Source organism: Rhinoderma darwinii, chromosome 1 (assembly GCF_050947455.1).
Source record: "Rhinoderma darwinii isolate aRhiDar2 chromosome 1, aRhiDar2.hap1, whole genome shotgun sequence".
In the NCBI taxonomy this organism is placed as follows: Eukaryota; Metazoa; Chordata; class Amphibia; order Anura; family Rhinodermatidae; genus Rhinoderma; species Rhinoderma darwinii.
The window spans coordinates 112,991,321-113,013,256 of NC_134687.1; the positions used below are offsets into that span (position 1 = coordinate 112,991,321).

The following is a 21,936-nucleotide window of genomic DNA, read 5'->3' on the forward strand; positions in this document are numbered from 1 at the left end:
TGCGGGCATTCATTTTTTATTTTCAGTAAAAGAACTGACCGTATTAAGTCTGCTTTTATGCAGATTTATCAAATACATTATTACACCTTTTGGAACAAATTGCATGTTAAATAATTATACATCTGAAATGTACAGAACCTATAACACTTTAAATGGAAAGTACAAAAGCAGATACACAAACAGCACTTACGTTAAAGGGTGTATACCGAGGGAAAAACAGAACTATTTTAATTGAGCATTGAGGCCGTGTTCCCTCCGGTGGGAGTAACTTGTTTACAGATAAACCAGAAATTCCCTCCAGGGCCACCAGCTGCCAGCTAAAAGATGACAGCCAAGGTGCAGGTATTACAAAGCAGTCAATAGCAAATATTCATTGCTTGTCAGAAGTGTAGCTGTGAGATTAATGTATAGTAAATAATTCTCAAAGTAGTCTTTATTCAGTAAGCAATACTTTTCGTGTTCACATAGTGCAGTTTTTGATGCGTTTATTTTTATTTTTAAACCGTAATTGGATAAAAAAAAATAAAAAAAAAGAGTAGAATATGTCTTTCCGTTATACTTCTTCTCCTTTTTGTTCCAGGTTTTGGTTTAAAAAACAAAACAAAAACAAAAAAAAAAGCTGCATCAATTGTATCAGAAATATACAATATAAACAGAATTTATGTATTAGTAAGGTGTACTGTATACTGAGCAGAGAGTTAGGGCTAATGCACACTATGGGTCCATAGTGAACTTCTGTGTGCCTTCAATTTAAAAATATGCAGAAGGAAGAAAGCTGTCTCTCTAGTGCCCCCCGAGTCGTGCTTTAAGGCTCTATAAAGACTCGGACATTGACTTACAGAGAACTTACCTATAGGTGGCATTAGTGAGACGGCTTTCTTCCTTCTGGAGGAAAGCTATTTTGCATACTTTTGTCCCAGGGAGCATTGCATTTAAGGCTCCTTAGCAGCTGGATCTCCGCAAGGAGAATCAGTACTATCCAAGAACTGAGATCTATAAAAAAAATTGTGGCTTGTTCCATCACATGCTGTATTACAGAGGTATTGTTTTATAGAAGCATTGTTTATAGGGAAGAGTATGGTGCTGAATAAAGGTTCTATATGGCGACACTAGGAGTGCCTATGGCTGATCCGCAATAAGGAACAGTAGAGACTCATGTGCCACTGTAAAGTCTTCATACACGTGGCCATATTCATGTGCTCCTAATATAATATAACTATAAAACAAGTTGATGTGCTATAACTTCACTGTCCATAGTCTTTCTCTATGCTTTTTGGGCACTTTTTCCCCCAAAAATGTATAGATATGTGTTCATAAAATATAACATAAAGGGGAAATGCACACTCTGAAAACTCTGCAGCAAATCTTACCCAGAAGGGTTATTAATCTCTGTAGCTGGTATTTCGTATTACCTAGCTGGATTTCTATTAAATCTCTTCTGCCCTTGGTTAATTATTATACCCACATACCTATTCTGTAACCTAAACTTTTTAATAATACAAATGAATTCTTTATTTCTTAGAAAAAGCATATTTTTAAAATGTGGCTTTTTGTTCTTTCTACTACACTCATTTAAAAGGAAACTAACAAATGATTTACTGGGACAATTCCCTTCAAAATCCCAGACACGGTCATCACGCAGGAACTTAATCTTCTTTGTTCATAGCTAAATTTATCCAAAGCATCTACTATAATCTGTCCTCATAACCTTGACCTGGTTTTACAGTTATTTATTTAGTCACACATTATATTTTTCATCTAAATTTAAGAAAAATAGGGACGATGATCTTAAAATGCAGACATTATTTCTAAAGCTAATATAATTCAGTGTCATAATTCTGAAGACATTTTCATTACTCTCATTCCAGCTAACGCTCAGGTAGAATGGAAGCTGAACTGTGATTGTCATATGGCTGGGCAATAGTATAACAGCAAGGTGTAATATTGGAATAATTTTAACCCTACATGACACAAACTACAGAATAAACAGACTGATACACAAGAAAAGAGGGAACTTTCCCGACGTATATATTGTAGGGCAAAAATGAGATGTGTACAGGGCCTTAACTTCATTCGAGCGGGTTAGTAAAATTTCGGCGATACTAAATTTCTATAGTTTTTTTTCTGTTTTACATCTTTTTTCACAATCAAATTATTTTTCTTATAAAAAGAATGTTGTTTTTTCTAAGAGCCATAACTTATTTTTTCATCGATGGAGCTGTGTGAGGATAAGCTTTAGTTTTTAGTGGTCCCATTTTGGGATGCATGCAACTTTTTAATCACTTTTTATTCAATTTTTTTGGAAGCCAGGGTGATCAAAAACAGCAATTCTGGCATTATAGATATTTTTTGTACGCCGTTCTTTTCACCACACTGAATAAATAACAATATTTGTATAGTTCAGGTCGTTACAGATAAAGCAATACCAATTATGTATGGTTTATAATTTTTTTACATTTATTCCAATAATAACGGTTTTGATAATGGTCAAAAAGGCAATTTTGTAATGCAATGTATTACAACTGTCAGTTTTAGGGCATGTTCAAACGTGGCAGATACTTTCCACTGCAAGTTGTGCCGCAAATTTTACAGCAATTACACAACGAATCTGCTAAGAGATCTTCATATGTTAGGGTGCATCCAGGCGTGACAGACATGCTTCTCCGGAACAGACTGAGCATGCTGTGGAATATGAATTCCACCCGCATGCTATTTTCAGCAATGTTGTCTTCTGCAACGCCTACACTAAGTAAACTAAAAAGCTTTATAAACCAAAAGTCTGCTGCGGTTTTCCACTGCGGTCTGTCCACAGTGGATTTCTGCTGCGGTATCCACTGTGGTCTGTCCGCAGTGGAATTCTGCTGCAAATCTACCACATCTGAACATGCCCTTACACTAACATGCAGGCATCCATACATGGCAGACCTGGAGTTCATTGTGAGGCCTCGAATTGCAATAATAACCATCAACAACCACTCCCCATCACGTGGTGGGGGAGGTGATGGGCTAAATAAACACTGTATTGACTGTGGCCTCTTTGGGGTTAATGTGCCGGGATCTGAGTTATCTCTGGTCCTGGCCGTTACAGCAGAGTGTTAGCTGTAATATACAACTGACACCTGTGGCTGATGGCACGGGTTAAGCTTCTGAGCCCATGCCATCAGCTTGTCGTAGCTGTATGAAAATTTGTGGCAACCTCTTGCTGACCATGACGTATAGTCAAATGTTGATAAAGGGTTATAGGCATATAATCCATTACTGCTTAACCACTTAAGGATGGGTCAAAGTTTGGGCCTTATTGACGCAGCAATTTTTTTCCCTTTTTTTCCATCTTCACATTCTGAAAGACATAAATTTTTTACTTTTTGTCGACGCAGCCGTATGAGGGTTTATTTTGAGAGTTGTAGTTTAAAATGGCACCATTTTAAAGAACATATTAAAGTACTGTATAACTTTCATAAAATATTTGGGGGGGGGGTTGGAAATAAACAGCAATTCTGTCATTGTTTTTTGGGTTGCTTTTTTATTTTAACGATTGTTTATCCCCATACGTTCCGATCATTTCTACATTTAAATGGAGCAAACGAGTACCGATCAACATGCTATATTGGAGCTAAGGACGCTAAGGGTACGTTCACACGCAAACTCAAAAACGTCTGAAAATACGGAGCTGTTTTCAAGCGAAAACAGCTCCTGATTTTTAGAAGTTTTTGTAGCAACTCGTGTTTTTTGCGGCGTATTTTACGGCCATTTTTGGAGCTGTTTTTCAATGGAGTCAATGAAAAACGGCTCCAAAAATGGCTTCAAAAACGTCCCAAGAAATGACCAGCACTTCTTTTGACGCGGCGTCTTTTTACGCGCCGAATTTTGAAAACAACGCGTAAAATTACGCCTCGTGGAAACAGAACACCTTAAATCCCATTGCAAGCAATGGGCAGATGTTTGGAGGCATAATGGTGCCGTTTTTCAGGCGTAATTCGAGACATAAACGGCCGGAATTACGTCTGAAACCACTGCATGTGAACATACCCTAACAAGCAACATCAGTTTGATTTTTCTGGTTTGTTAATCTGTATCTCAGATTTCTTTCTTGCAGCATGTGGTTTTTCTTTTATATGCACATCTTGTTTTACAAAAAAAAACAGAGACAGAGACCGATAAATCCTCTAATCTGATGCCACAGTTGGAAATTCTGAACTAGCAGAACACTCAACAAATTAATTGCCTACCTTCAAATAATAGCAATGTATTAAAGCTATCAGGACATGACTAAGCCTATACAAAGATTAAGGTCATTTTTAAAATTTTTATTGTTATCCTGATTGCGCAGAGAGGAAGATGTACAGGTCCTATGGGTCCAATAATAATAATAATAATAATAATAATAATAATAATAATAATAATAATATTATCAATAGTAATAGCAACAACAACAACAACAACAACCACTTATTTTACCAATCAATCATCAATGTAAGCTGTAGAATTATAATTGCACATATAATATCCTAGAATTAACAGCATGTAACGTGTATGGTGACTGCTGTCAGATCCATGCAAAAAATAATGTTTTACTTTTTAAAGAACAACCATGTTATAAACCATGGGTCTCAAACTCGGTCGGGTAAAATACTGCTAGGTTTAAACTTACAGGAAATTTGCGAGTTTACTCACTGTGCTTATTTCAACAATCCACTTTTCCAGTTTAAGTGACGCTAAATGCAGTCTGACGGCTCAGTTGGCAGCGTTTGGCAGGAACAAGAATGTCAAAATTGGGCAGCTCTTTTTTAGATAGTGCCCTAGTGCCCTCTGTAGATAATGCTACCTTGTCCTCTGTAGATAATGCCATAGTGCCCTCTGTAGATACTGCCACCGCTCCATATATAATGCCACAGTGCCCTCTGTAGATAGAGCCACACCCCCTAGATAATTCCACAGTACCCTCTGTAGATAATGCCACAGTGCCCTCTGTAAATAATGCCACACTGCCCTCTGTAGGTAATGCCACACACCCCCGTAGATAATGCCACAGCGCCCCCTGTAGAGAATTTCCCAATGCCCTCTATAGATAATTCCACAGTGCCCTCTGTAGATAATGCCATAGTTCCCTTTGAAAATAATGCCACACTCAACCCTTTGTAGATAGTGCCACACAGCCATTTGTAGATAGTGCCACACACACACCCCTTTGTAGATAGTGCCACACACAACCCTTTATAGATAGTGCCACACACACCCCTTTGTAGATAGTGCCACACAAATTCCCCTATAGATAGCTCCATTGGGGCTCCCTCTAGGAGTAGAATCCCTAGCCAAAGTGTTTCAGGCACTTTGGCTGGGGATTCCTCTCCTGGAGGAGCCCCTGACGTCACTTTCCATATATGGGAAAGAGAGTGTGGGCAGCACAGCAGAACAAGAGAAGCCTCGAGGGCCCAGATGGGCGCCGACCTCCAGGGATCTGACTTGTAAATTCCACAATGTCCAAGCAAGAATTAGAAAAGAGAGGCAGCACTCCAAACAGATGTCATCAGAAAAGTGGATTTATTCTCCCATCAGTGCAGTAAACAGTGCAACGTTTCAGCTGGCATAAGCGTTGTCAACTAAAATCTTCAATCTTTTATTAAATGCAAATTTAGGATCTCTAGCAACTGCTTTGTAAACCTCAGAGTCACCCAATTGACTTTCAATTTCGCTTACATATAAATGACTGTCCATAACATAACTGATCAAGTGCCAACATATCATTTTCAGTCAGGTTAGGATGTGTAACATGCTTCAAGTACATCAGAATTGACAGGTGGAATAAAGTCACTCTTGTTAAATAACCCAAATTTCTTTAGGCTCAATTTACATGGTGAAGATGGAACTGTAGCAGAAGGTTGTAGAGTTTCCGAGAACCAAACCTTGAGCTTAAGAGACCTAAAAAAAGAATATAAATCAATGTCCAGTTGACAATCGTCCAATGGGGACAATGGGCAGAACGAAAGACCTCTTCCTAGTACAGATAATTGAGTGGGAGATAATACACAAGAGGAAAGATTTACCACTAACGAATCCATCGTCTCTATTTCCTCGGTACTCCCATGTTCCTGAAGGGCTTTCCACTCCTTGCACGTAGATTTTCGACTGTGCCGTCTACCGCCTCATCTTGTCCGTTTTCTTTCTCGTTCACATCCACACCTGTCATCTTTGAATCTAAAAAATCATAATTTGAGGTTGAACGTGCTGATTTCTTATTGTTTTTGGCAAACTTCCTATTGCCGTCAGTATTAGGTCTTGCCCCTTTATATTCATTGTACTGCCAGTTATATACCTGACGAGCACTTTGGCTGGGCATTCCTCTCCTAGAGGAGCCCCTGACGTCACTGTTCATATATGGACAGTTACATAAGAGGCCTCGTCTATTAGCGGAATCCCCAACCAGTGTGTCGACCACGCACTGGCCAGGCATTCCGGTCCAGGAGGAGCCACTGACGTCACTGTCCATATGTGGACAGTGACGTAAGAGGCCTCGTCTATCAGGGAAATCCCCGACCAGTGCGTCGGCAACGCGCTGGCCGGGAATTCCGGTCCAGGGGGAGCCACTGACGTCACTGTCCATATATGGACAGTTATATCAGAGGCCTTGTCTATCAGCAGAATCCACGACCGGAGCGCTCTGGCTGAGGATTCCTTGAGGAAGCCTTGATGAAGCTATCTATAGAGAGAGAGGTGTAGCGCTGTCCACAGAGTGGGGTGTGTGGCGTGGCACTTTCTACAGGGAGGTGTGTGCAGCGCTCCTCCTTCGGCCTCCTCTCTGCTCTCCCGCTGTCAGCAAGCCACAGATGACAGATTCAGGGGCCACGTGCTTGGGACTTCTGTTATAAACGCTATCTACAGGCAATGAATGGGGCAGATCTCTTACATAGCAAGAAGCCACAACACTACTGTAAATGAAGCCCCGGTCAACAGCTGAATTATAGCAAAGCAAGTGCCTGAACAAAAAAATAAAACGGGTATTTGTGGTTGTGAGTGAGAGGGGAAGGTTCCAATATTCTTAGTTTGTTTTAGATTATCCACCATATGTACTGTAATTAACAGCACAAGTAAGAACTTTCCTTTTAAATTGGTAGACTGCTGACAATTCCCTGTATCCTAATTTTAGCACTCTACTTAAAATTCCTGACAAAGCTTATACACTGTGATATACCTAGTGCAGTGCTTGAGGGGGCTATGCATGACACCGGGATTAAAAGAACACCAGAGAAGAATCCCTGTGTCATGGACCGCCCCTTTAGAAGGTCTTACACTAGGCATAACACAGTGTATTCGTTTTGTGCATAGTGTTCCTTTAACTGTCATACTCTTTAATAAGTTCATCTATCATTCTAGATGTGTGGATATCATACAATATTTTATTGATCCTAAATTGTACAAAAAGGTATATAAAAATAAAAAGGCTATCAACATAAACCTATTTTGTATTTTGTCACATTTCTAACTGTTATTTATATTTTTATTTCTAGCAAGAAAGAAATCATGAAGTCACAAGGAATAAAGGTGGGTTAATTTTCCTTTAATGATCTGCTTTGCAAGGTGGGCAAATCAAAATATAGGATGTTAAATCTGCCAAACATATCTATCTGTGAAATGGAAACAATTTCGCATCGTGCTTCACAGTTTTAAATGTTGGTTAACTAACTGAGCTCTAGGCATTGTGCCCAGAAAACATTCAGTTCAATCCAGTACCACAGTAGGAAAGCTGGTCTTTTATTACTATTGACATAAGTACTGTACAGAGAAACAACTGTTATAAATGAGTACAATACATTTAAAAATAAATCTTGAATACACATGTAAAATGCTTTGACTTTTTTATTTCAATATTTTCTAAAAAGATTATGCAGAAACAGACTTAAAAGGCTCTGCTTGATTTCTATAATATATTTAATACAGCTACTGTCACTTTATTGTACGTGTATGAACTTGAGTAATGGCAGTGTTTCCAACCACTATGTCACCTGTATGATGCATTTTTTTTCTCCAGTCCACCCGATCTGCAGGCTCCACCGCTAACAATATGTGCACATGTATCCATAAGATCTGCAGTAATTAAACATGGATTGTACATGTATTATGAGCCTATGCAGTAAAATATATTCAATCATGGGTATATATTAGTTATCATAAAGCATAAGTTAATTTCTACTGATTTTTGCAACATGTCATTTACATATTTGTCAGTAGCCGCTCACTTGCTCCTTACTCTGGGGCTGCAGATGCAAAACTTTTATTGCATGAAAGTTTTAATTCCCCTCAACAATTTTTTAAGAAGCAATCACATACAATTCTATTGAGTTAAATCTGCTGTATATTCAACTCACTGGAGGCATTTTATTAACTTGTCTACACCAGTTTTCTGGCGTACAAATGTCGCAAGTGAATCAAAAGTTGCAATTTGCAAAAATAATTTGTGCCTTCTGTTGCTTTTACGCCACCTCTGGAACTTGAAAATAAGTGGGGCCTAGTGGAAGGGGAGGGGTCACTACGGCCCAACACTTTTACTATCATTTATACCAGATTCTTGTCGCAAATTATAGCAGAAATCTACGCAAGCCCGTAGGTGCATTCACAATCTCTGCACTTCGTTACTCAGTCTGTGGTAGTTACAGCAGAGGAAGCGTGATCTCGCGAGATCTCGCTGTTAATGACAGGTTACAACGAGATCACGCTTCCTCTGCTGTAACTACCATAGAAGCAGTAACGAAGTGCACAGATTGTGAATAGACATCCCGTAGAATGTCTATTCACTGTCTAAACACTTCAGTATTGTTAATGTGTTAGTATAATAGAGCACATAAGGATCTGGCAGGATCTCTATGTGCTGAGTAAATGAATGGAGAGGAGTGCATGACGCTGATTGGTCAGCGTCATACACTCCCCTGTACAACGCCCACTTGGTCTAAAGTAAAAATACGCCCACTTGGGCATTAAGCAACTCATTAGCATAAATCTAAAATCGCTAATAAAGTGGTAAAAATAGATCGTTTTTTTAAATAAAAAGCACTGCTGTCACCTACATTATAGCGCCGATCTCCTTATGTAGATAGGGCACTTATAATGTGGTGACAGAGCCTCTTTAAAGTGTTAACCACTGTATATAACAAATAGATTATACTTAAAATTATACATTTAAAGAATAGAAATTCAAAAATGCATAATATAAGTGACGTAAACTATTATTATACAATAGTACAGTTTGTTGTTTCCTTTGTGAATATTTGTAAGACCCATAATAGTATTTATCATCATCATGTGGACCCGTCGGAGAATGATACTTTGAAATATTAGCACTTTATAAAGAGGAGATTGACAAATAAAAATTGTTTTTAATCAAATTGGTTTGCAAGATGTAAGTCTTTCAAACCTAGAAAGATACATTTTCACAGTACATTGTATTTCAAAATCTAAAATAGATCTCATAAAATATACTTTACGGTTGCGAACCCTTTTTAGCAATTTATCATATCTAAATATATTTTACGACAGACTTTAATTTGTTCCGTCAACATTTTTCTATGCTCAGACTTTCTGTCTGCAAAACTTTTTATGGCTAAATGAAGAAGACGCCTAATGGATCTGAAATCCTGAGCCCTACTGGATGTTGTAAATGTGAAGCTTTTGTTTTTACTTTCAAAACAAGAAACTTTTAAGAAAAACCTTACATACATGATTATATAAAATGATGGGTCTGTTCCAGACGTATCTAATCTAACACATACTTTAAATGAGGGTTACTCACAACTTTTGTATTGTGCCAGGTGCTACCTGGTACTTATATTCTTCTATACTAATGGTTGCCACACAAGACCTTCAGCAGAGTCACCAACATATGTACTTGCATAGTCTACATTGCTGAAATTAGGAAGCACTTTTTTCTCCCTAGCTGCCTAATTTTAGAGAGGGCTCCCATGTCTTAAAGGGACACTATGAAAGCTATATTAGGGGGGATTCTAATTATTTTTTTATATAATGTACAGATGGAGTAGAGCTAAGTTGTATAGTCTCTGATTTTTCCTACAACTTTATGTAAGTTTTCTGCTCTACAACTTGAACTTCATCTGCCCTGATATTAAATCTGTAACAGGGCCTCATACTATCACATATCACATATAAAACTGATGTCGTCGTTTATGTCATAGAAGCCATGGTCCGTTCCCCCTGCTTCTACAGTTTCCTACCACGGTGTCCAAAATGTACAGTTGATTGATAGACAGCGCCTCTTTATGTGTTAGAAAACTCATACATTAATGTGTCAAGAAAAGTCACTTACGATTTAGAATTGGCAGAATAACTAAATTTATATTTGTAGGTAAAAATCACAAGTGCTGCTTTCAAACCAGAATTTCAGATTGACATGGAAAAAACACCACATGATCGTGGAGAAAAAACTGATAAACAACCTTTTTATCAGGACAATGTTTCAGAAGCCAGCCTACACTTAAGCCTTCTTGCTTCCTAATCTGTACTAAGCTGCCTAAGGCTAACATTAGAATAAAACCGGAATAAAAAAAAAAGTACCAGGTACCATGACCAGAATAATGAGCTTATAAAGCAGGACAGACAGGATATAATTTATAAATAAGACACACACTAAAGACAGGCAAAATAAGGAACAAGAACGACAGGGTTATTTACATGTAGCATTTTTTATGTCTTTTTACCACAGCAGTTGGATTTCCATGAAATTCTAAATTATTTATAGGGTGAATTTGCCTTGGAATAACCTCATCTTGCAAGAGTCTTCCATATTTTAAAGTTACATCTCTCGTGATCTGGTTGTTCATTTTAGGTAACTAGTAAACCATAGCTTTTACATTTGGCCTAATGGGAATTGTAAATGTGATTTCAGTGATATAATACCACTGTTAATATAAAGTTATTTACCCAAATTCCAGTTATATTAGATAACACATGCAGGTTTTGTAAGTAATCTTCTGATCAGAAATATTCTACAGTTGTCCAGCCAGTCCTGTCACACAGTTAAAAGCCCTGATCCCATTTGATTTGGCTTATGAAGTGAAACATCAGAATCAGGCCGTGTACATGAAGCTTATGGTTGTTTCTAGACAAGTATATTAAAGGGGTTATCCTGGTTCTGAAAATGCTTTGCTAATGACTGAAAATTAAATAAATGAACAAAATAATCAGCACTCACCTATCCTATCCTTTCCCCTTGAGATCCAGCGCTGATCAATCGCACTACAACACATGACCGCTGATTGGCTGCAGCAGTCACATGCTACACGCATGTAAACAATCACTGGGAGTGCTACCGTCGCGTCAGCGCTGGATCACCCGGGAAGGGATAGGCGAGTATTTCTTCTTTTGTTAATTTACCTAATTTGCAGTCATTAGCAAAACAATCTCAGAACCCAGATAAGCAAATTTAAAGGCTATGGCACCTAAATTCATAACTTAGGTGTGATAGATTACAGGTGGATAACGCAGGTCCCGCCGACACTAAATCTGTCAGGTCCGCGGGACTGACGGATTCAGTGTAAAGCGAACAATACAGCTGCTCTCTATAGAGAATACAGAACATCTGTATCTCCAAAAGTAAAACTAGCTTTTAATAAAAACTAATTTAGAAGTTACACTAATCACACTGACTAATCTATTTTAAAAATATATATAAAATAGCCCTCAAAGGTGTGCATAGCCTTTAAATTTCACACAATGTAACACATTATCAAACACAACAAGAGATTTGTAAAATGTTGGTATCACTGCTCATGGGACAAAGAAGTGAGTGTTGCAGTTTACTGCCATGTATTACTTTGTATATTGCATGTGTCTGTTGAAATGTTCCCAAAGCCGCACAAAGAGAAAATATACGTAATAAAAAAATAAAGGACGATTTTGAAATTCTACGTTATGTTATGTTCTCCGTTATGTTATGCCAAGGTTTGTGAGAAAAACATGATCATTTAATAGTTATGTATTGACATTATATCACATGCAGAATCACATGCATGTACGTTGCGAAAAGGGTCCTATTCCCACACTTAGATGTACATGTACGTGGGTGAGCATGTGAGGCATAGGAGATGTGCATGCACAATCTCCAGCTGGAGTACACCTGTGATTGACAGCCACCCTCTAGCGCTAATTGCCAGGATCAAAGGAAGCAGTAATGTCTTATAGACATATGACCTTACATTACAGTTTTTTGTTTTTTTTAAATGTTTTAAATTTATAGTCTGTAAGTTTACAACTAAATGAAATACCAATGCAAAAGGAAAAATATATAAAAATAATTTACTTTGAATAAAAATTAAACCAAACAAACATATGCATACTGTATTATGTATCCCCGCTCTTGTGACATGTATAATACAATTATTTTGCCAATATAGGTTATTGGGGTAGAAGAGAATTAAAAAAAAATGGATGACATAATTGTTTTTACATACGTTTCACCATTTAAAAAAAAAGTATAACTTTAACATTAACTTATACGGATGTAGCCATCTTTAACTTGATTCTGACAACTAGCTGCAGCGTGATATCACACGACAAAAGCCATTGAAAAGTCATTGATAAAGTCAAGATAAGGGATCTAGCCACTGTGTATTTAATGCGTTAAAAGTCAAGATAAAGACGGCTACATCTGTATGTACCCTAAAATAATGTGCAAAAAAATCTACAACTTGTCTCAACTGCACATGCTTGGCCACCACTCCATTAATTTCTTTGGGTATGCCAAAAGAAATAAACAAATGGAGCAGTAGCCGAGCATGCGCAGTAGCACTCCATTCATATTGGGCTCCCAGGGGTGGCAAGGTATGCCCATTCTCATGATCTGTAAGGGTCTCAGTGGTCAAACCCCCACCGATCAGATATTTATCACCTATCCTACGGATAGGTGATAAATATTAATTATTAGAAAACCTCTTTAAGGCGTTAAAAGGATTTTTCCCACAAAAAATACAATTGTACAAAAGTTTAGTGAATCAGAAGTTAGAGCAGCACCCAAAGTTTGCTCATTATGATGTCGGCATTTGTCTGTTTTATTTGCAGTGGCAGTTTTGCAAAAGTGAGAACAGGAAGTGTTGTAATATTGATTGTTACTTTTGAATTTGTTTCTCAGAAACGTAAGATCATTTGTCATTTTGTCTGCATGTTCAGTCAATAGTGAATATCAGTTTAACCATCAGTTCTGAGCTGCTTATTCAAAGGTGACAAGCAATATGGCTGCAATTCCTATTCTCACTATTGCACAAATGGGTTTTGTCTACTGCTCTAACTTGTGACCATTTTTATTCCTTTGGTGAAAACACTTTTCTAAAGCAGAGAAACCGCAAAATGCATTATAAACATATAGTACTTAGAGTGTGTGTAATTGATGATTTAGAAAAAAGGAGATTTCATCATTCATATGTTGCACCAGGGAGATACGCTGACAGCATACCAAAACTTTTTTTGGGAAGAAAAAAAATAGATGTTTTTGTGGAGGGAAATGATGCATTCCATTGTAACAAAGAGGTCATTCAGCTCTTCACAACAGCTTTAGTGAAACAAATCAAACTTTCTAACAGACGTAACAATAAGCCTTAACTCAGAATGCAAGGCTGCAAATTCACCCTTTAGATCGGAAATCCTTTTTGTGTGTCTTTTAAATTAAATTCCTAGTTTTACAATTAAAAATCTTATTTTATTGATTTCTGACTATTTATTTTTAATATGAACTCTAACAGTTACAATTACACACATGGTTATCTAAACACTAAAACATCATAAATTTATACAAAAATCCCTCTAAGAATATAGCACCATTAGATAAGCTGATAAACAGTCACAAAAAAAACCACAGCAAAACACTGTGTGTGAATCTAGCCTTGAAGGAACTCTACAGACTAACGCTGTTATCCCTAGTGCAGGTTGGAGAAGGAATCAGAGGACAGAAAGATTCTTAGAACACCAAAGAATAGCAAACAGCTTCTATGCTACCAAAATCTAAATTTTTGGACAGCGCACAGCATGCCATGTTTAAAAATACAACTTATACAAATAGTTTATACACACAACTACCTTCACGCAACTTTGCATCAAACAATGATGCATAATCAAGCAGATCCCTAATCTAAACAAAATGTACTCTGCAAAGGACTTAAAAATATGAGGAGTTGATACATACTACACATGTCTACATATACTGTCGTGGGTGTTAATGAAACAACAAAACTACGGGAATGCACCAAACATTTTTTGCATGCAAATAAAATTGGGGATTATATAGGTATATCATTTTCCATCCCCCTATACAATCTCTAAAACCGTGTTCAGATATAGCGGTCAAATGTCTTGACGCGATTCATAAAAAAATTGTGACAAAACCGCTTCATCTTGTGATCACAGCCTAACCTTAATCATAATCGCAATTACTTTAACTTAATCTAATGCGTTAACTAATACTGTTTTTGTTTTTTTTAGTGGGACGATCGTTTATGGCGACAATGAGTGGGTGAAAATGTATTAATGTATTTTCTGACTATTGGAAATCTTTTCCATCCATCAGAAATAAATTAGACATTTCTCTCTAGTTATAATCGTTATCGCTATGAATGTAGCATGTAGCGGGTATCGCTTGAAAAGCTGTCAGCAGATCTTATGCTAAAGATCGGGTATGTGCAGGATAGGTACAGTGTAAAATTTAGAAACATTTTTTAAATGTTTGTGTGTGGTTCAAGTGCTTGGTGCTAATTATTTTATGCAATGATCTATACGCTGGTAAAGGTCCAGATCGCAGTAAATAATAGGCCTAATTAGGTGCAGAGGCTATTAGATAAGCAAGACCCCCATATGGGACAAACAGAGAGCAAATAGGCTCTCTAATTGACAAGGGGGTGATAATGAAGAAAAGTTCATGCTGCCCTTGGGTTATTATCAGTCATACAGGGACAGGAGGAAGGTGACAGATTCTCCTTCTGTCCCTGCACGCGGCCTGCATGTCCTCTGCTGGTCGCCCCCCCCCCCATGGGCTGAAGTAAGAGCTGCAAATATATGCAGCTTCCACTTTAACCTGATGTAACTAGATCTAGCCATAGTTAGAGCCGATAGTAGCAAGGATGTATCAGATACGTCCTTTGCTACTAAATTGCCTTTCTGCCCAGATGTATGGAATATGTCCCCTATCCCCATTGTTACTATGATTTTTTTCTTATTGTTCATTTGCTTCATAAATGCTAAATAAAGCAACTTTCTAAATAGTCTTCATTAAAAATGTCCTACCTTTTTTCTGTTGTAAAGTCTGTGAAACTCCTGTATGTAACGTCCAATCGGGTGTCATGTCCGTGGCTGCGTGCTGTCAAGTTCACTCTCCCCCTGATGGCCGCAGCCATGAGTCGGCGAGCGCTGGCCCCAGTCTCCTCTTCAGGAGACGCCAGCACTCACTTCCACTCACCTCGGCCGGATCCCGTAGGGTGCGCGCGCACGCTCATGCACGCTCGTGCCCGCTCTTAAATGGGCAGCGCGTGCACCAGACTTTAATGAAGTATCAGCCCATGAGTGCCCTGGACTATAAGAGGGGTTCAGCCCCTTGCTTCTATGCCTGAGCGTTGTTGTCGTACCCTGTTTGTCTATGCGATGGTCTCCTAGTGTGTTCCTGTTCTTGTTCTCTGTATCCCATACTATCCTGGTCATGTGCCATGCTGAGCTGTAGTCGTGCTGTGCTGTATACCACGCCTGTCCTGCTTCACCATGCCTGCCGTCTGCCTGCTGCCTAGTCCCAGCCGAGCCTGCCTTGCTACTGTCTGAGCTGCCACAGGTACCCTATACGATCTATAGACTTTAACCTGCACCCTGTTGGCCAGCTGTCATACCGCCAAGGCGGTACAACCCAGTGGGTCCACGAACCCTACGTGACATCGGGTTGTGGATCCACTGGGCTACTCCACCATAACGGAGTAACTGCTGGCCAGACAGTTGTAAGACAGTCACAGGTAAATGGTACCTTGGTGGCAGCTGGACACAGTCAGATTGCAGGTAGCGGATACATGCTGGTGCCGGATTACTGTAAGCAGGCTGGTGCCGGATTACTGTAAGCGGCCACAGGATACAGGATACCGACTGGTCGCAGCCACAGGACCCAGGATGCAAGATACCGACTGGTCTCGTTCACAGGATACAGAATACAGGACTGGTCATGGACACTGGCTTCCGGATATAGGACTGGTCATGGACACAGAACTCAGGATACATTATAAGGAACCTTCACAGGCTAACACTAGGTTATTACAACATTGCTCAGGAATTTGGGAGATGAAGGTGCCCTTAAGTAGTCCTGGGAAGCAGCAGGGGTGGTTGGGTAAGTGTTGCATTTTGCGTGCACTGGCCCTTTAAGAAGCAGCCGGAGTGAATGCGCTATAGGAATACAGCGGCCCTGAGCCAGAGATGACAGAGGATGTCGGCCGGATAGGTCATAAGTATATGATCGTGGAGGTCCGTCACCAGGACCGTGCACCGATCTGCTTCTCCGGCTGAATCCGGGCACTGGACATCTATGCCGGAAGCAGATGGTTCTGGTCACAGAATAGCGGCCGAGCTGCAGTACTGCAGCTCTGCTGCTATTAAAGTGAATAGGAGCAGAGCTGCAGTTCGGCAGTACGGCTGCTATGCAATGTACGGAGCCAACTGCTTCCGGCTCCGTACATCGCATACTGTGCAATGACATCTGGTGCTCGCAGGCAGCCAAAGTAGCTGATCGGTGCAGGGTTCGGGTATCGGACCCGCACCGATGATATACTGATGACCTATCCGGTGGATAGGCCATCAGTTGTCCAGTAGTGGACAACTCCTTTACTGCAATTTTTTTTTTTTTTTTACTCAATACATTTTTATTGAAACTTTTCAAAAGGAATAACAACAGACAGGCTTTGCAGTCCAATGAATACAGTTTGATAAAACAAAATAGTCACAATATAAGGCTAATCAGCAATTACATGGATCACATTGAAATGAGTTAACCATAAAATAAAAGTCAAATATCTTTGTCCAATTGTAAGAGTTCCATTAAAGGTTGAGCTGGAAAACCCTGTCTGCGAGCCATTTCCAGATCTAGAATAACTGGGTTAATAATACAGAAAGTAAAAAATCAAAAACACACAATACAAAACAAATATTGTAAGATCTCAAATTAGATACCAGCTAAAATGAAAAAATTAAAAATATTGATGCTGGAAGACTAGTAGGCAACCCTCCCCTGTTGCACTGCGCAACCAAGGGCCCCACAATTTCTCATATTTAGGAAATGAGTGATCTTTATACGCCATCATTTTCTCATGTGAACAAGTACTGTTAACATGTGCAATGATTTCTTGTAGAGGAGGAATTGTTGAGCTCTTCCACTAGTTTAGTCGCAATGAATACATGTGCTGAGATAACTCTGAATTCTGCCAGTATATCTTTAATGTTTAGAAAAAGCAGTGCTAGCGATGGGGAAGGAGCAATTGGAATCCCTGTAAGTCCCGACAACAAAAGGAACGAAGAATCCCAAAGAGTTTTGAGCAACGGACATGTCCATAAGATATGTAAAAGAGTTCCTTTACCCCCACAATTTCTCCAACAATAATGGGAAGCCTTAGGGTACACGTGTTGAAGTCTATCAGGAGTGTAATACCATTGGAGCATAGTCTTCATCACTGACTCATAGTGTAGAGTACATTTCAGATGTTTTGCTACAAAAGTGAGAGCATATGTCCATGCAGGGGGGGGATAAACTCGTGCAAGCTCCTTCTCCCAAGCCAAGAAAGGGGAAGACTTTTCAAATGTAGCCTTGGATCCTAAGAGATCATATAAAGGGCGCAAACCTTTAAGATGTGTCACAGGTTGAGACCATAGCTGGAATAGATCAGCATAAGCTTTAACCGTAAATGGGCAATCCGATTGCAAGAGGTGTCTAATTCTAAGAAATTTGTAGAAATCAGAGTTTGAGATACCGAACCTATCTTGTAGGGAGGTAAATTGTAGCAATTGATTATTTTTCATAAGAGATATCATGTGTCAAACCCCCAATCTTCCAGGAACGGAGATCCAAGTCTGAGAGAAGGAGCTCGAGAGCCTCTATGGGTGAATAAGAAAGTAGAGAAAATGAAGACTTGCTACATAGTGAATGGAATTTCAGTCAATTCTGCATAGATGTGGATAGAAAATATGGTAGAGAGACATTAGGCGTGCAAGGATTTAATCACACAATTAAAAGAGCTTTGAAATTGTGTATAGGTGCCAATGAGGATTCAATATGAACCCAATGTTGAGAAGAGCCTCCTTCTCACCATTGCTTCAGTTGAGATATCTGAGTAGCTATGTAATAATGGTGAATATTGGGAAACTCAGGCCTCCAGTCTTTTTCCCTTTGTTCAATAACCGAGCCGCTATACGCGTCCTACGCCCCCTCCAGATATATGAAGTGAGCAATCTATGTGCCTTAGTGAAAAAAGATAAGGGCATTTTTATCCGAAAAAGTTATAATAACTTCGGAAGCACCAGCATTTTAAATGCAGCTATTCTGCCTATCCATGAGATTTTATGTGTTGCCAACTGCCTCAAATCAAGTTCAATTTGCGATAACATAGAAAAATAATTGGCCTGATATAACTGCGAGACTTTAGAAGTGATGTTTATCCCCAAATATTTAATTTGATTCTGTTGCCAATATAATGCAAACTTAGACTGTAGGGATCTGAATTCCGACAGTGAGCAATTTAAAGGCATAGCCTGTGATTTTCCCGTATTAACCTTATAAAATGCTAAATCACCATAGTCCTGTATAATCTTAAAGGCGGCTGATAAAGATGTTTCAGTTTTTTCTAGGGTTAATATTATGTTATCCGCGTTTAGAGAAATACAATGAGAGCGATCTCCTATCTGTACCCCATGAATGTCAGAGTGTCTTCTAATGGCCTGAGCTAAAGGCTCTATGGAAAGAACAAAAATCAAAGGTGACAATGTGCATCCCTGCCTAGTCCCGTTTGTTATCAAAAACTCTTCAGAAAGAGTTCCATTAACAAAGACCCTCACCGATGGGGAGGTGTAAAGGGCTTTAATTGCATTTACTATGGATCCCCCAAATCCCATTTCATCCATCACCGAGAAAACGAACGACCAATTAACTCTATCAAACGTCTTTTCGGCGTCCAGAGTTACCAGAACAGCTTGAGTCCCTAATCCATTCAAATTATCTAAAATATTAAGAACCCTCCTAGGATTTTCCAGAGCCTGCCTACCTTTGACAAAACCGACTTGATCCCTATTAACCAGAAAGGGAATCTTAGAGGCTAAACGGTTCGCAAGAACTTTAGCGTAAATTTTTAGGTCAGAGTTAAGGAGGGATATGGGATGAAAATTTTGTGGTGAATCTGGTTATTTTCCCGGCTTTGGAAGTGCCACTATCACTGCACTCAGCACCTCCTTAGGAAAGGAACCCTGTATAATGGCATGTTGCAAAGTGTCAAACAAATGAGGTAGAAGGGATTCTTAAAAGGTTTATAGTATATACCGGATAAACCATCGGGACCAGGGGCTTTATGCAACAGGAGAGATCAAATGATTTTGGAGATTTCCAATTCCGTTAAAGGGAGATTCAAATCGTTCAGTTGATCGTGTGATATACGTGGGAGGTTCAGAGTATTTAAAAAATATTTAATGGCCTGTTGAGCGGACTGAGGGTTTGCAGTAGAGGGATGTAAATTATATAGGGAATTATAATATTCCATAAATTTCTGTGCTATATCCCCAGGGGAATACATTTTAGTGGATCTACGAGGGCAATGAGAAATGGTATCTTACGCTTAACAGCCCTTGTCTTCAATCTATGTGCCAAAAGTTTGCTAGCTTTATTGTCCTGAGAATAATATTGTGCTTTAATAGATTGCAGGTTCTTTTCATATTTATACATTAAACAATCTCGCAATTTAATACGAAGAGTCTGTAACTTCTCAATATTAGCCAAAGATATATCTGATTTATTTAAGGATTCTAAAGGACGTATTTGCGCTAGTATGTCATCAAATTGACGCTCCCTTTCTTTCTTTGCTCTATGCCCCCACTTTATAAAAAGACCTCTCATGTATGCCTTATGGGCATTCCAGAGAACAAATGGGTCTCGTACAGAATTAACATTTAACAAGAAATATTAATCAAGGCCCTTAGGTAGTTCTTCTTTGTACTTGGGATGGGACATTAAGTAGGTATTGTTTCTCCATAAGAAATGTGGTGAAGAGGAATGAGCTTCATTATCACATATAGTAATGGCTGCATGGTCCGACCACTTAATTAACTCAATAGTAGATTTCTCCACTTTCTGTAATAAAGATCTACTAACAAGAAATAGATTTATGCGAGAATAGGACCTATGTACCGGTAAGAAAAAGGAATAATCCCTTTCCGAATCATGTTGAATGCGCCATACATCATAAATGTCTTCTCTAAGTAGGACAGGAGCTAAGGATTGGGAGTATGATCTCTGTCCACTTGTGGAATCCATCATAGGATCATGTATGGTATTAAAATCCCCACAAACCACCAATTCAACCTTGTTTAACCTTATTAAGCTTACGGAATAATTTATTAAGGAAGCGGAGTTGATGTGTGTTTGGAACATATGCAACTACTATTGTAAATAACACATTGTTAAGTTCTCCTACTTGAACGAAATACCACCCTCACGGATCCAATAAAGATGAAATTGGAGTAAACGCGACTGTATTCCTGATGGCGAGGAGTACCCCCCTTTGCTTTTTGTTATGGTGAGAAAGAATAACTTTAGAATATTGAGGGTGTTTTATTCTATGGGCATCTTGTTCTAGTATATGAGTCTCTTGCGCACACAACACATTGCACCTCAAAGAAAGGGCCTCTTTCCACATAAACAATCGTTTGGGGACTATTCAAACCCTTCACATTTAGGGAAACAAACGTAATCATCCTAATATATTAGAGAGCGCTATATTGTAGAAATGAAAAATCCGATAATACACATGCAAACTGCCTATCATCTTGTAGGTATCCATACGAGAGGGGATTTCAAAAGAACTAATCACATTCGATAAGAATAAATAATTTTACCATATAAGTATAAGTGCGTCCAGCATCTGAGCATTACAATATATCACATATCTACCTGCTAGAAATCTTAGACAAAAGAAAACATAGAGGTAACTTGAGACACAAAAAATAGAGTCATACAAACTAAATAAACACAGTAAACACATATATAGCTGTATAAGCTGTAGAAAAATAGTGGGACAGTCACTCAGGGCTCGAATCCCAGTGACATGGCCGAACACCAATCGGCAGGTGTGTCACAATTTAATATTATAAAAAAGGAACCACAGTGGCGCTGCTTAGGATGAAAATGAACCCAAGTTCATGTTTAATAACGATGAAAATAGTTTGCCTGACGAAGACACCAGTCCGGTGTTGAAACGTGTAGCATCTATTTTATTCGTTATTAAATATGAACTTGGGTTAATTTTCATCCTAAGCAGCGCCACTGCGGTTCCTTTTTTGCTTCCTATTTTATACTATTACCGGCAACTCCTTGTGATCGTTGCCTATGGAACCGGGCAGCAGCTTCTTCTCATCACATTGTTAAGTGCATTCCACACTCTTAATTGTGATACCTGCCAGTATTCACAATCTCAAGGTGAGCACGTTATTTTATGTGTTCTCCTGTTCCTTTTTTACTCCTCTGCACTATCTGGCGCCGTGTTTTTTTCATTTTATTTTAGCACGATTTAATATTAACTCTTCAATGAGGAATTTACTTCTGAGGTGTGGACTTCCGAGGTGACACCATTCCCTTTCCAAGCGGTTGGACGAGATTGCACCATCTTCTGCAAGATCAGAAAGTGGAAGATTCCACATCTGCAGGAACTTTCGTCCCTCAATCAAGGT

General features: G+C 38.9%; 1 protein-coding gene across 2 annotated transcripts in view; it reads left to right on the plus strand.

Annotated features, from left to right (window-relative positions):
- FSTL5 (follistatin like 5) overlaps nt 1-21,936 on the plus strand; it is a 645,404-nt gene that overhangs the window by 158,757 nt on the left and 464,711 nt on the right. For both annotated transcript variants that reach the window (XM_075860283.1, XM_075860284.1), the window contains exon 3: nt 7,506-7,539. In XM_075860283.1, coding sequence (XP_075716398.1) covers nt 7,506-7,539 — 34 coding nt within the window. The remainder of the gene's footprint in view (nt 1-7,505; nt 7,540-21,936) is intronic.